The 17,363-nt window shown below is 33.8% G+C and overlaps 1 protein-coding gene across 1 annotated transcript; it reads left to right on the top strand.

Moving 5' to 3' along the window:
• The first annotated feature begins 14,127 nt into the window (after nucleotides 1-14,127).
• Nucleotides 14,128-16,914, top strand: LOC132803170 (putative calcium-transporting ATPase 13, plasma membrane-type). The gene has a single exon (XM_060815439.1). It carries the CDS (start codon nucleotides 14,128-14,130, stop codon nucleotides 16,885-16,887), a length of 2,760 nt encoding a protein of 919 aa, XP_060671422.1. The 3' UTR covers nucleotides 16,888-16,914.
• Nucleotides 16,915-17,363: the final 449 nt, after the last annotated feature.

The raw sequence follows: 17,363 nt of genomic DNA on the forward strand, positions 1-17,363 counted from the left end.
GAAATGGTGGAACCAGCTCAGCTGCTACCACTTCAAATTATTAAATGCCATATGTTAAAAAAATATCCCATATCATCTAAAAGAAACCAGCTCACCACCGCTTTCTGTTTTTGTTTTGTTTTTCTTTTTCATTATATGGCCTGTCTTTCTCCATTTCCATTGTGGATAAAAATAAACATTTGCAGGCTTGTACCCGATGAATATTTGCTTTTTTCGATTTTTTTCAAAAATAAAACATTAATTTTTTTTAATTCAATTTCTTTTTTATTTTTATTTTTTTCATTTAAAAGATAAAAATATGCAACGTTTTGAGACAAGCTTGGGTTAAAATAAACTTCTGTGATTGAATCAATCCGAGGATGAATTTGGAAACCGATCTTTATTCTTAGAAATTCAAAGCATCTAACTACAAGATCTCTCTTAAGTAAAGCCATCAATGAGAAGTTTCAAATCCACTTCATTATAGCTATCTGCAACCAAGAATGTCTTCCATCAATGAGAAAATCTTGGGCCACTTCCATCAACGAACAAACAAGATTTTGCTAATTCCAATCCAGAAATTCTTTGAATCATAGCAACAATTAAAAAGAGTTAAGATATATTTCTCTTTGTCTCTCATCAGATCAAACAATTTTGAACCACTTCTAAACATCTCTCTATGCAACAGCTGAAATGGCAGAAACTCTTGTTATGGAGAAGCCAGCCACAGTGAATGAAAGAAGAAAAGGAGTTGCAGACGGCGAGGAAAACGATGGTGCAAATATTTATCTTAAAGAGCTAGTGAGCTGGTTTTTTTCACATAACATGACACAATTTTTTCAGACACATGGCATTCAACGGTTTGAAGTGGTACCAGCTGAGCTGGTAACACCGCTTCATACAAGATTTTCTAAGTCTCCACAAGGAAGAGTACTCGCAACTTTACACACCCTTTTGCACAAAAAGAAAAAGACCCAGTACGCAACCATCGATTAATTTGCAAGTTTCAAACTAAGACACGTGACACCAACAAACAATGCGCTTCTTTCTTATGAATTTCTCTGTCACTCCTCAACGTGCCACCAAGAAATAAATGACACATTCATTTTTAAAAAGAAAAAAAAAATAAATTAGAAAGTCAAGTCAAACAGACTTTTAGAGAACCTTTACTTTTATTTTAGGATGATACTAGAGGTATGAAATTTTTTCAAAACATTTATTTACCAAAATAATGTGACGTAAGATTACTATTTGAAGAAAAAACTGTACTTTAGATTTATGGAAAAAATGAACATAGTGAGGTTATGCCACATCATTTTAATAAACAAATTTGGTAAAAAAAAAAAAAAAAATCATGCCTTTGGTATTATTGTTTATTTTATTTTTAAAATTTTCCATATCTTTTCACTTATGAATGTCACCCATGATAGATGGGCAAACAGTGTGAAAGTGGAATTTATTTGCCATGTAACATCCCGTCCCCAATCGCACCGGAATCCGCGTACGTTGACCGAGGTTGACCGTTGACCGTTGACCGAAGGGGTCAAAAGTTGACTTTTTGACTCGGTGGGAATTTCGAGTTGACCAGGGTACCGTGGCGAAGTGCATGACGCCCTGAGTTCGTAGACTCGTAGCACGTCAATAACGGAGCTACGGTTTGAAAGTTATGGGCAAAACAAGTTGAAGTGTAAACTGTCCAAAAGGTGCCGGAAGTTGACTTTTTCTTGTAATGTAATTTTGAGTTGACTCTTGTATGGTTGTAAAGTACTCGTCGATATGAGTTCATAGACTAGCGGCACGCTCAAATCGGACATTTGGTTAAAAAGTTACGGACGTTTGAAATTCGCCGGGTACCGTATTATTTTAATATATCTGGCTTAAGTGCACAGTAACGCCACGTGTCAGTTTCTGATTGGTCCACGTGGCATGAACAGTATCACACAGGATTTTTATTTGTTAAAACTCTCGGGGAAGAGAGAGAAAGAGAGAGAGAAGAGAGAGAAAGAGAGAGAGGAGAGAGAGAGAGAGAGAGAGTCGCCGGCCACCGGTGATTTTCAAACCTTCCGGCTGAGTTACTGTACACACGCCGGCCAGCCAGATTGCCCACCTCATTTCTGGCAAAACCTCCAAATTTCACGGCGAACGGCCGGCGGACGCGCCCGGATCGAAGCTCCGAAGTTCGGCGGCGAGTTTTTCCCCTCCACCACCGGCCACCGCAAATCGACCCACTTCCGGCCATTTTCCGGCCACAAGCGCCGTACACCCATCATCCTCTCCTCAAGTCCGGCCTACCCACCAAAAAGCACGGCCATCGGACCATCGACGCGCCGGGATCGGAGCGTTTTCCGGCGAGGGGTCGGAAATCTTCAAACGGTGATTTCTCTGCCGTCCGACCTCCGTTTTGCTCACCGTCGGTCCCGTTGGGTTGCTCTCCTCGAGATTTACAAGTCTGCAAAATTTCACGACCAACAGCCACTGCATGCGCCGCCGCCGGCGACGGTTGCCGGTGACCGCGGCGGCTCGCCGGAAAATACTGTTTCGGCGAGTACCCAGTTTTCCGACCAGCTCCAGTCCGCAGTGTTCGACCTCCTGAACCCGAATCCGGCATCCGTTTCCGCCAATTCGCGACGGTTTGGGAGAATTGCGGAGCCGAAACCCGAAAAGCTTCCCGACGAAATTTCGACCCCGTCGGGTACGATCATCGGAAATTAAGACCGGATCTGTGATTAGCATCACTCGAGCTTCGATTCGGTATATAATTCGTAAATTTTAGTTATCGTTTGTGTTCGCTCCCCGGGTACCCATTTGGAGATTACCCGAATAAAATATTAATATTTGTGGTTAGGTACTGTGGATGTTTTAGGTGCACGTGCGAGTAGCGGAACCGATCCTACGGAGGATCTTGATTGAGATACGTGCATAAGGTGAGTGACCCACCTTCAAATTAATTTTGGAGAATTTAAATTGTGAATATAATATGTGTGTGATTTAAATATTTGGAATTTAATTTCTATGTGCCAAATATTTATTGGATTTATTGTGGGATTATTTATGAATTTATTGGATTTAAGAAAATGTGCATTTTACAAATTTATGCCATGTGAAATTCTTTTATGGTTTTGAGGATTTTGAAATTGATGTGGTTTTAATGGTAAATTGGGCACGATTTGATTTTCAAATATTTCAAGGAAAATATTTGGTTATGTTGATGATTTCAATTTTTATAAAATATGCCCATGGAATATTTTGAGATTTGATTATGATATTTCGAGAAATTATTTATGCTTGGAAAATGTGGATATTTGAATTGATGGATTTGGGAGTTGGTGGATTTGAAAATCATGGAATTTATGGTATTGATTATAAAGAAATTCCGGAGAATTTCCCGGTTCAAGCGGATGGATTATGCCCGCTATACTTATGAAAAATGTGAAATTGTTTTATAATTTAAATTTGCGGATTTTATAATTTTTAGATGCACCGTGCACGTACTGGTGTTCTGATTATGTGATATGGTATATGTGATATGGATATTGTGCACACGGATATGATTAGCGCGCAGGTGGGTGTGAGTAGCGCGCAGGTGATATTATGAGGGTGTCCTGTGGATGCCATCGGAGAGGGTGGCCACCCCCCTTGGCCGGGACACCTGGTTAGCAGCGGCGCAGTGGGACGCCACGCGACCGTATGCCGGTTTCTCTCTATAACCTCATGTCTGGCGGTACCTTGGGACGCTGGGTACTGTTGGCGCCACTGGTATATAGTGGGTGCATCAACTGATTTTCGGAACTGTGTTTTAAAAATAAAATGTTTTAAAGCTGTATTGGAATTAAAAATAATTATTACTGTTTCTGGTAATTAATTGATGTCTTGGTTTTTGGGGATTACGAACAAGGGTTTTGTGAAAAGGTTTTAAAAGGGGAACTTTTCCAACTGAGAGAATTGTAAGGGTTTTGAGAGAAATTTTTATTTTCCAATTAATTATTATCTATCTACTTATTACTGTGATATTATATTGTATAGTAGATAGGGTCACTCACTGAGATGATTAGCATCTCACACTCTTAAATTCCGTTCCTCTAGGTACCAGGTTGTTGGTGTTCACTCGGAGCGGACTTGATCTTCCTCGCTGTTTTAGTTCGGCAGTACCCGTTTATTCTTTTATTGCAGTTGTAATACGTTGCCAAAGGTTCAAGAAGTTTTTCTTCCCTTTTTTCCTCTCTATCTTGTATTGCCACTTTATCTGTCATTTTATAAATTCCGCATGTATCTGTATAATACTCTGTATACTGTTTTGGACGTGTAATTGTTCTTTATTGCACTGGGTTGCTGCTGTTGTTTTATTTTGAAGTGCTGAAATTTGTGGAACCAGTTTGTAGTCTGTGGGAGGAATAAGGGGATGTTTTTTTGAAGTGTGTTTTCAGTGCAGGTAATTTGTGGTACGTAAATCCCTTAGGGGAGGCTCTGTCGGATTTTCCGTTGGAGGGTTCGGTAGGGTTTCCCTGGGATCAGGGATGTCTAGGGTTCCGGTGAAGGAATTCTGGACGGGTCCTAACATGCCAGGTGGCCTGGTTTGGGTTTTCTTCAATTTAAGCAAAGGTATTTATGGTGTTACACTTGGCCATGCTTCAATTGAGTATAAGAAACAATGATAAGAACTAGAGAATGCATATTGATTATAAGAAACAACAATAAGAACTAGAGAATGCATATTTACTGTCTCGATCAATGGGGGTGAGAAGGTTCATAGAAAGATTGTTGCTTGGAAAATTAAAGCTTTTGAGTCCCTTTAAATCAAGTCTACCACCATATACCTTTGGAAGCAACTTCGAAGTTGCAAGTTGGAACTCCAACTTAAAAAATGGCTATTGAGATTAAAATTGAACCAATGAAGAAAACAAGGATGTGGCTTGGTGCATATATATACACAGAGCTGGGATTACAAATAGCTAGCGAGTAATTTTCAATTTTTTGATTTAATTTGATCGTTTAAAAACTTTCAGTTGTGGTGCTTGTGGGTTAATAGAATTTGCAAGCCGAATAATGTTTAGTGAATATGCGAAGGAAAGATCACCAAGCTTGCAAATGCCCAAGAGATTTGCTTCATTCAAGGATGAAAAAGATGCTAATCTGATTTTATTCAAGATTGCAAATTGGAAAAAAGAGAAAATGGAATTAAATGTAACGTCTTTTTCCTTTAGAATTTTTTTAATGACGTGTTGAGTTTGATTGGAGATAGAAAAGTAGAGGATCCCATTCCTCTATTTATTGTGTTTATGAGAAGCCGTATATTTAAATACAAATTAAAAGGAGCTTATTTTTACATTGAAAAAAGATACCACTCTTTTATACACCACTTTAAAACAGTTCAAAACGGGTTATACGGGTTGTAGCACTCTTTTTCCTTCTAAGAGTACCATGACCTTATATCGCAATCAATAAACCACAGATCTCACTAGTGATGTGACATCTTGTTGCCCACTCTTGAACTAATTGGAAGATTCAACCTAAGCAATGCGGTAGCAAAAAACAATACTTTTTCTTATTGCGTGATCCTTTATCTCCTGAATGTCCCCATGGATAAAGAATTGACACATTATTATTGGATAAATGCTAATCTACATCATATAATCTAAGTAGATTATTCATTATTAATTGATTTTGAATTGAAATCTCATTTGGATCTGAATAGGTGGATTTGAATAGAGAAGGAGCCCACACTCTCTATTAGTGATATCAAAACTAAAAAAATTATCGAACTTTGTGTAAAGGTAGGCAAATGTCAAAACTTCCTTTGAAAGGGTGATTATTGTGAAAATGTAAAAGAAAAGTCCCACATATAACTTAAAAAACATGCATTATATGTGAGAAGATCCCATATCGGTTGGAAAGAGGAATGAAGTACACCTTATAAGGTGGTGTGGATACCTTTCCCTTGAGACGCGTTTTGACAAAACCGTGCGGGCTGGGCCCAAAATGGATAATATCTCATACGGATGGACTGGACTGTTACAGTTGGTATCAGAGCCGGATCCGGATCGGTGTGCAAGCGAGGACGCTAGGCCCCCAGGGGGTGGATTGTGAGATCTTACACTGTTACAGTTGGTATCAAAGCCGGATCAGGATCGGTGTACAAGCGAGGACGCTGGACCCCAAGGGGGGCGGATTGTGAGATCCTACATCAGTTGGAAAGGGGAATGAAGCACACCTTATAAGGTGGTGTGGATACCTTTCCCTTGAGACGTGTTTTGACAAAACCGTACGGGCTGGGCCCAAAGCGGAGAATATCTTATGTGGGTGGACTGGGCTGTTACATTATATAATTTGAATAAGCTACTTTATCCATTATTAATTAGTTTTGGATTACAACCTTATTTGAATCTAAATAAGTAGGCTTGGATAGAAAGCAGCCGGCACACTATAATCGTTTTAAAAAATTAGAATGTCAAAGAAAATGCAAAATCCTTTGGTCTGGGGTGTCACACCCCAAGTCTATATACTTAGGATGTGACAAAAGTCATACTTAAAATATAATACAACTTATAGTGCAGAACATAAAAAGACTCTCCAAACATTACTTATATAATAATATCTAATATATCTCCGAAGAAAAAGAACAAAAAAAAAATCAACTCCTACATCCAAAAGTCTTTCAAGCTAACTAATATAAAAATAAAAACTAAACACCATTATCATATGCCAAATCCAGCTACTTTGAAACTATACTGTATCTGAAAGCATAACAATAATTAATGAGTATAAAACTCAACAAGCTACTGGCCTTTTCATAAATACAAAATAAGAAAATACTTGAAATTATACAAATAAATATCCGAAAAGAATCTTTAACAACATAAACATAATTTTCATATAAACTCTAATTATTAAGTATTTAGTAGGACTTTCCATAATATAATATTACTCGTCGGTAATCCGAAATCCGAAATCCGAAATCTGAAACTCGTGTATGAGGCATGTCACAAGTGGAGAAATATAAATTTTAAAAACAAACACTCATACCCGAAGGTATGAGCCATATCCCTACTGTGATCATCAGTAGGTCCTCCCACATGAAACAATACGTCTAAAACAGAAGGTAAAGAACCATTACATGATTCATCTCAACACCCGAAAACATATCATAACATATCCATAAATGCCTACTAAATACCAACAACCAGAGCAAAAACACATATATCAATAATCCAATAATTTCTTTGTTCAATACATATTTATTTCATAAAACATAAGCTTGTAGAAAAACATAATAAATCAATAATATAAGTATATATTTGTTATGGTTTCAGTTTTAAAAAGTCTAGTAACTTACCTTGATCAGCAAAGTCCACAAAAGATTAACAACCTATGAGTAATACCAATAGTCTCTCATCAGTATATAACAAAACCATCATATACCATAATTATCTTACGTATAAATCCCATAATCAAGCTCTTAAATTCCAACTAAATGAATAAGAGTTGATACCATAAGATCATCATAGCCTAAGCCCCGAATTTTAAAACCATAAGCTTACAACAAGATTAAATCACCAAAATCCAAATAAAACGTATTAATCCATAAACAGCCTCTCAACAAGAAAATAATTTCTTATTCAAACAATATCATCTAAGTCTGAAAAGTTATGAGGATACTATACACATGCATAAGTAACTGTGATTAAAACAATTTCATAAAATAATAATGAAAAACTATCCAAAACTCATTGAAAGATTAACAAAAAAATACTGAAACTATTAGATTTTTAGAAACCTTAATTTAATGTTCAATTTGTTTCTTTTTCATGAAATTTCTTATTTAATTGAAATTTTACAGATTAAGACTAGACACTTATATATACTCATATAAAATTTTAAAATCCCAACAAGGGTCTAAAACATGGACAAATAAAATTTAGTATCTATTTGATAGAAACTGAAAATCAGCATTTCACAGGGAAACCTGTCTATACCAAAATTCATTAAAAATAAAATACATTTCCAAAATCAGTAATATTTTATATATTTTAACTATATATAGTAAGGATTCTATAAAACAATTATTAGGTCAAATAAAGATCGAAAACTATTTTACATCGAATTTTATTCTTTACTAAACGGACCTGAAAATAAATTCAGCCAGCTCTATATAGGTAATTTAGAAAATCACCACGGAAAAAATATAATGAATTTGAAGATGAATTTTTTTTACGGTAATATTAGACATAAGAGGATAAAGTATACAAATTTTCAGATAAAAATAATTTCTTTTGGATCTGTTTTGAAATTTTTACTTACGAACCATACTGCAGCGGCACAGAAAAACCAGACAGAATGCGTAAATTCAAAATTTCATAATAAATTGAAAACAGATCCAAATCAACCCAAATAAATTTCTATAGATTCATAAACATGTATACTTTAATACATATAAATTTTAGTTCTAGTTCCAAAATAAACCTTTAAATGTTTTAAATAAATTTGAACATTCACTCTATACAGATACTCATATAAATTCCAGATTAGGGTTTCAACAATAATACTTCAAATTAGCCTTAATCAATGTTACCATAACCCCACAAATATCTCAAACAATCTCATATAACATAAAAGAGATCAAAAAACCAACCTTGAGAAAACTTCAAATTTTCAAAATCTTCCTTTCTATGCCCCAAAACTTGTTCAGAAATCGAAATCTCCAAAGATACTGGATCCCTAACAATTTTAAATGGATACCAAAATCCTAAATTAAGATCTGAAGCCCTTAATGTTAACTCTAATAGCTTTTAGGGTTAGAAGAAAAGAAGAATAAGACTACCCAAAACCCTAGTGGCGCAAAGTTGAAAACAACGTAAAAATAAAATAAACATTTTTTTTTCTTCCTTTTTATAAAACCAAAAATATAGAGCAAATACCTTTTTTTTTTTTTTCAATTTCCTAATAAAATTGAAATATACTTATAACCAATCCTATTCAGATAAAAACTCTATTTTTTTTTCTTTTTAAAAAAAATAAATAGTTATAAAACCTTTTTTAAAATATATATATATATATTACCCGTATATTACATGGGGTTTTTTTTATTTATCATTTTTGTGAAGTTCCACATTGGTTGGAAAGGAGAACGAAACACTACTTATAAGAGGGTGTGGATACATTTCCCGTAGGATGCATCTTGACAAAACCTTGAGGACTGGGTTGTAAGAGGATTCTCCAGACCCAAAAAAGACAATATCGGACGCGGATGGTTTGGACTATTATAATTTTTCTTCAAAAATTTTGAATTTTTTTTAATTTATCGTTAAACATAAATATTTGGATATTAATTGAATATCCCATGTAGGATCCTAGTCATCATGCAATTATGAGGGAAATCCGAGTATCGCATTTATCAAACATTAATGGAAATCCAAACCACCCAACAAATGACTCGTTTGTTATGAGATCATTTCTTAGAAAAATACAATTCTTTAGTCTCTTAATCAATGCATAAGCCAATTTATCACTACACGAATATATTTAAATCATTTTTCTCTTGAAAATTAATTAAAAAAATTTAACTACTGATGTATCGTAAATTTTTGGAATGAATAATGAATTTGGCATGGAAAAACAATATGCCTAAAATTATAGATAAAATTTTAAAATTTAAAAAAAATATAATTTTTAATAACTTTACGTTTGTCGTTTGTTTCAAGATATGAGCAGATGCATCTTACACGATCCATAAAAGCATATATATATATATATATATGGTAAAAGAGAGGACCCCAGAGCCTGAAAAAGATTTTCTTTTTTTGATCAAAGATATATATTAATTCAGTTCGAAATATTAAATTAAAACTTGAAATCTTATTGGATAGGCTTCTGACTTCATATTTTTGTGAACCAAAAATTTGGTTTTAAAAGATAAAACCTGAGGAATAACAATCTATAATATATATATATATATATATTATGGAGTACATGCTTAAGAAAACCATATAGAAGAAAATACATGATATGGTCAAGTGAGATAAGTCTTATGTTGATGAAATATGTCCTCCCTATATATATATATACCTGAGGAACAAATAAAGAAATCCCAGCTCATATTACTAGCATGTATAATTGGCAATTTTAGTAATCTGGCATTAATTTTCACTGAAGTCGGTGAAGGACGTGAGCCTTTAATCCAAATCTACAGATATATATATATATATATATATATATATATATATATATATGCACACACAAATAAATTGGAAAAAAAAATAAAAATAAAAAAGGAGGCAACATCATTTTTGGTTAAGAGTTTTGATTCCATGTGTTACAGAACTTTATCGTCTTATTTTAACAGTTCAAGGGCAAATAAATTTTATGTGAAGATAATTAAGGTGAGGAACACCATCATATCAATGTTATCCTGCTCTGCCATGTGTTTTCCATGAATCCGCATCAGTAATTTAATTTTTCCTTCATTAATTTATAATATATATATATATATATATATTATTTTAAATGTGAAACATAAACGAAGCAAGAAAAAAAAATGTGAAACATAAATATTGGCTTTGGATAAGATTGAATATTAATTCCACATGTAGGATTCACATGGGATCCTAGTCATTGTAGTACCTTCTGGGGGAGGTCCGAGCACGTAACATATTTTTCATCATCAATGGAAAACACGAGCGACCACTTGTGAAAAATCACTTGTTTATCACAACATTATTTCTAATAAAAAAGATCACTCATCTAAGGCGTGATTAGACTAGGCTCCAAGAGACAACACCCCCGATCTAGAGGCAAAGTTGGAAAATGATCGATCAACCTAATATGCACCTAAACATCATGATAAGGTGTGAGCTTTTTTTTTTTATCAATTTTTCTTTTCTAAGCTAGATTAAGTTTTTTTTTTAAAAAAAGTTCAAAAAGAATTTATAAGAAATTAAAAAAAATGCAAAAAAGAAAAATTAGTGTTAAAAAAAGGGGGAAAAAATATTTGGCAAAATTTTTAAGTAACTTAAACTGTATGGTTTACATTTTCAAAATGAAAAATTATAATAATAATAATAAATTATAAACATTAATGAATTGGAATCCCTTAAAATTTATATTAAAGTTAATTAGAATATAGTAGGATTTATTAAATACTTGTAGACTTTTAATATATATGTGAGATTATTTTATTTTTTTTGAAAACTTAAAAGTTATGAAGTTTTCATAAATTTATTATAAATAAATATTTGTTAATTTTTTTATTAAAAACTTAGAAAGTGTCAAATTTCATAATGAAAATTTTATTATGATAAGATGTTTAATAATTTATATTAATTATATGTATTATAGTAATATAGACTTACATAATTAAAATAGTAATAAAAATAACGAAAAAGCATTATCAAGCCTAGGTTTCACCAAGGCTTATAAAGCTTGAAGCGACCTTGTTGTTTTGCCATCCCTTGTACCTTTTAGAAGTTTGAAAAATACACATAAACTGCAATCTCTTTGTTAAATATCATAAGCCTGCTTACAATGAAAAGAAAACACTATACTTTAAATTAAGATTCAAAAACATTATTAAAAAGTATCATTCTCTTGAAAATTATTTGAAAAAAATTAACCACTGATGTATTGTAAATTTGTTTTAAGGGTTAAACATACTTTACCCACATTGAAGTATTACAAATTTTATATTTTAATTTTATATTTTACTCCTAAAACTACAAAAATTCTTATATTACCCCTTATAAATTGTCTTTCCGTAATTTTAGTTCAGTTATGCATTTTTTATAGATGAATTTGGCAAAATTATTCATATACAACTCATGTAATTCTATTGAAATTTATTTTTATTTTTTTACTTAAATTTTGACATGTGTATGTATAACTTTACTAAATTTATGTGACAAAATCACATTATTATTGGACTAAAGTGATTAAAATACCTAATAATTCATGATAATACCTAATAATTCAGGGGGATTTTTTTTTTTTTTTTAAATTTGGAAGGCAAACTGTAAAATACCTAATAATTCATGATAATAAAGTTTGGAATAAAACAATGGATGGAAAAACGGATGTGTGGAACTACAAGATAAATTTTTGAAACTTTAAAGGAAGATAATTTCAAATAACTTTGGGCTGTTTTTGAGCATTTTTTAGTTCAGTTATGCATTTTTTATAGATGAATTTGGCAAAATTATTCATATACAACTCATGTAATTCTATTGAAATTTATTTTTATTTTTTTACTTAAATTTTGACATGTGTATGTATAACTTTACTAAATTTATGTGACAAAATCACATTATTATTGGACTAAAGTGATTAAAATACCTAATAATTCATGATAATACCTAATAATTCAGGGGGATTTTTTTTTTTTTTTTTAAATTTGGAAGGCAAACTGTAAAATACCTAATAATTCATGATAATAAAGTTTGGAATAAAACAATGGATGGAAAAACGGATGTGTGGAACTACAAGATAAATTTTTGAAACTTTAAAGGAAGATAATTTCAAATAACTTTAGGCTGTTTTTGAGCTTGGATTCTGATAAGGAAAAGGGGGAAAAATAAAATAAAAAAAAATAAAAAGGAAGGATTTTAATTTCCAATATTTGACTAAAAGAAAAAAGTAAAAAAGTAAATAATAAAAAAATAAAAATAAAAATAAAACCACAACAACTACGTAACAGATTTTCGTTTGCCCACTGAAAGAATAATGGTTCGGTTCGACTTCGACCTGCTCACGCAACCTGATAGGCTTGCAGCGCACTCCTCTCTCTTGTCTTTACTCACTTCTCTTGCCTCTATTTTTAGTTTTTTTTCCCCCATTGTATTTGAATGACCAAATTAACACAATATAGAATTTTAATTTTTCTTCTTTACTTCGTTGTCTTTTTTTTTTTTTTTTTTCACTTCCAAACTAAGCGTTAAGGTTTATAATAAGAGATAATAAGAGTCATTGAGCATTCAACGATCCATTAAAAAAAACAGATATAATTTTTTAATATAATTTGTGTGTATTAATATATATATATATATATTATGTTAAAATATATGGATATAACATAACACATATGTTATTTATTAATTCAATCCCTAATATTAAATTTATTGGAGATCTTTTAAAAAAAAAAAAATTCTTTGTTGGATGGGCTTCAGACTAGTTATCATAACCCAATACTTAGTTTTAAAAATAAAAGTTTAGGAAAAGATGAGGAAAATTGAAGCATTAATTTTTGCTTATTGGGAAACAAGAAGTACATATGAGCCTTTTTTTAAATGCCAACGGAATTGCGTGCAAACTTATATATATATGTATAGTAATTTCTTGAAGACCAAACAAAGGTTCATTTATTTTAGGATTTTACATATCAATTTAATATCATTTTCCAAAAAAAATAATAAAAAATAATATTTTTATGTTGATAAACGTTACCTACACGTTGGAATATTTATTTTTAAGTTTTTTTTTTATTAAAAGAGTAATGCTAGAGATACTTCTAGTATTTACTTAATAAAGACTTGATAGGATTATTTTGAAAACCGCGTTAAGTTTAACTTTTGGATTAAAATAGAAAGTGTTAGGAAAAGACAGAAGGCAAAAATTACATTTCAATCGACCAATGACACAATAGCTGCTATTGTTCTTTTCCATATTCTGATGAAAAGATCATTGTTTGCTTCTGAATTTGGTAAGAAAATATTCACACATATAGTGAAAACGTAAAAGCGGTTTAGATATATATATATATATATATCTTCCGCCCACGTTCCAGTACCGTTCCACGAAATTTCGAAGAAACAAAGAAATGTAGGAGTGTATAAATGAATCCCCAATCGTTCTAAGTTTTCATCAAAGATTTATTCTTCTTACGTTTAATTTTTGAAAGTAAAAAGGGTAAACATTGTAATTTTTGTGTTATCTACTTTTGATATACCCTAGAAACTATTTGTGCCTGCTTTTCTCATATTGTTTCTTCTCTTTTTTTTTTTTTTTTTTTTTTTTTTTTTTTTTTTTTTTTTTTGGTTTTCATGTTGGCCATTCTGATACCGTAACATCGACTCTGTGTCTTCTCAATATTTGTTTTATATTTAATTTTTCCCTTTTTTTTTCTTTTTTTTTTTTTTTGGGGGGGGGGGGGGGTGTGGTTGTGGAATCATGTCGCCTAAAATTCTTCATGCAAATCTTGCATGTATCGAGACATTGCTTCAAGTCCCAAACAGTGTCAATGTACATAAAAAAAAATGGCACACCGCTTTTGTTACAATTTATTGTTATAGAGCTCTGTTGTCAATTTACCAAAACACAGTAACCAAAAAGGGAAATATCGAAATTTCCCTCTCTACTTCTTACACCGCCATCACCATCAAATCAGAAATTGGGCCATTCGAAATCGAACAAACAAGCCTGGTTCAACTTGTTAAGGAGAAGAATCTCGATCAGCTTCAACAATTGGGAGGGGTTGATCGTGTAGTTTCAGCTCTCAAAACCGGTGCAGAACAAGGAATTTCCAATGATGATGAAGAAATTGCCAGCAGACGTGAAGTTTTCGGTACCAACACTTACAGAAAACCACCTACAAAAGGTTTCCTCCATTATGTTTGGGAAGCTTTTCAAGATCTTACCATTATCATCCTCATGGTATGTGCTGCACTTTCTCTTGGTTTTGGTATGAAAGTTCATGGAGCCAAAGAAGGTTGGATTGATGGGTTAAGCATATTAGTGGCCATTTTTCTTGTTATTGCTGTCTCTGCTATTAGCAATTTCAGACAAAACAGACAATTTGACAACTTGTCAAAAGTAAGCAATGATATCCAAATTGATGTTTTCAGAGGTGGTCGAAGACAAAAGATTTCAATATTCGAAATCTTAGTCGGTGATGTGATTTGTTTAAAAATTGGAGACCAAGTTCCAGCAGATGGTTTATTCCTACAAGGTCATTCTCTTCAAATAGACGAATCTAGCATGACAGGGGAGAGTGACCATGTTGAAATTAATCATGGCCATAATCCTTTCTTGTTTTCTGGAACTAAAGTGGTCGATGGCTTTGGCCGAATGGTGGTCACTTCAGTCGGAATGAACAAAGCATGGGGAGAAATGATGAGCCAACTCACTCGCGATTCAAATGAGCAAACTCCATTGCAAGCTCGGCTCGACAAGCTCACATCTTCAATTGGTAAGGTTGGTGTGACAGTTGCTTTCATTGTTCTTGTTGTCTTGTTTGTTAGATACTTCACAGGAACAACAAAAGATGAGAATGGAAATCAGGAATTCATTAAGGGCAAGACCAAGTTGGACGACGTTTTGAATTCTTCAGTGGAATTTATAGCAGCTGCCGTCACCATTGTTGTGGTTGCCATACCAGAAGGCTTGCCATTAGCAGTGACATTAACTCTTGCTTATTCAATGAAGAGAATGATGGCAGATAAAGCAATGGTGAGGAAGCTCTCTGCTTGCGAAACAATGGGCTCTGCTACCACCGTTTGTACTGACAAAACAGGTACATTAACCATGAACCAAATGAAAGTCACAAAGTGTTGGCTAGGCAAAGAATCTATGGAAGAATTAGGAGGTTATTCTTCAGTTGCTCCACATGTTATAGAATTGTTCAGGGAAGGAATTGCTCTGAATACCACAGGTAGTGTATACAGGCCAAGTTTTGGAATGGAATATGAAATCTCAGGTAGTCCAACAGAGAAAGCAATTCTTTCATGGGCAATTGAGGATTTGTATATGGATATGGAGGAAAGGAAATGTTCAATTCTTCATGTTGAGGCTTTCAATTCACAGAAGAAAAGAAGTGGGGTTTTACTGAAGAGGAAAGTTGACAGCTCTGTCCACGTTCATTGGAAAGGAGCAGCAGAGATGATTCTAGCAATGTGTGAAAGTTACTACGATGCTTCTGGAATCATCGAGGATCTTGATGAGAGTCAGAAATTGGAATTCCAACAGATCATTCAAGGTATGGCAGCGAGGAGTCTCCGATGCATAGCTTTCGCACAAAGCAGAATTCAGACAGAGGAGGTTGAGGATTCAAATGGACATAAAACAATGAAAGAACAAGGTTTGGTTTTGTTGGGACTTGTGGGTATTAAAGATCCATGTCGTCCAGGAGTGAAGAAAGCTGTGGAAGATTGCCAGTACGCCGGAGTCAATGTCAAGATGATCACCGGCGACAACGTTTTCACAGCGAAAGCCATAGCTACAGAGTGTGGAATACTTAGAGCAGATCATGACATGAATGAAGCTGTAATAGAAGGTGAGAAGTTTAGAAACTACACAGAAGAAGAAAGAATGGAGAAAGTTGACAGAATCTTTGTGATGGCAAGGTCATCTCCGTTTGATAAACTCCTCATGGTTCAATGCCTCAAAAAAAAAGGCCACGTCGTCGCGGTCACCGGAGATGGAACGAATGATGCGCCGGCATTGAAAGAAGCCGACATAGGACTCTCCATGGGAATCCAAGGCACAGAAGTCGCGAAGGAAAGCTCAGACATTGTCATCTTGGATGATAACTTTGCTTCGGTAGCTACAGTACTAAAATGGGGTCGATGTGTCTATAACAACATTCAGAAATTCATTCAGTTTCAACTCACTGTGAATGTTGCTGCTCTTGTAATCAATTTCGTCGCCGCAGTTTCCGCCGGCGAAGTTCCTGAGGAAATTTGCAGATACAGTCAGATTGAGTTGGGGGCAATGGGGAATATGTATTGGAATTGCTTCAATGTCGTGGCCAATTGGGTGGGTTGTCAAATTTATTCCTGTTGCAGAGAAGCCATTTTTCAGCTATTTCAAGATCAAGACGTACTTCCGATGGAGAAGGATCATTCTTATGAAAGACCAAGAATTAGGCCAACAATTATTTTTATTTGTTATTATTACTTTCTTTTTTTTATCATTTGTTCGGTATATACATAGGCTTTGCCATCGAATTCTATTCCAATAATATTATTATGTAAATTGTTGGACTTGGTTACCTTTTTTGACATAAATATAGCATCTTTGTTGAATTTGTTACGGAATTGGGAGAAAAAAAAATAGCAACGGAAACAAAGAAAGCGAAGAACAAACACAAAATTAACGTGGAAACCCTTGACGGGAAAAACCACGGGCAGGGAGAACAAATCCAATATCGAAAGATTGGTACAAAAAGTGAGCCTGACTGCGCGATACCTTCTCACCCTAATTACAGCCGAAAACTAAATATATATAGTACAGAAGAAACCCTAAAATTGAACAGGTCCATACCGCGGTGGCGCTGCCCCCGCACCCCCATCGGGCTCAGTGGTGGGCTACGGTCTCGGGCCTATCGGCCCGAGACCTCCGCTTCCACCACAGAGCCCCAAATTTTTCTCCAAAATTTAGTTTCACCAAATGGGTCGCACCGCGAGCTT

Source organism: Ziziphus jujuba, chromosome 3 (assembly GCF_031755915.1).
Source record: "Ziziphus jujuba cultivar Dongzao chromosome 3, ASM3175591v1".
Classification (NCBI taxonomy): Eukaryota; Viridiplantae; Streptophyta; class Magnoliopsida; order Rosales; family Rhamnaceae; genus Ziziphus; species Ziziphus jujuba.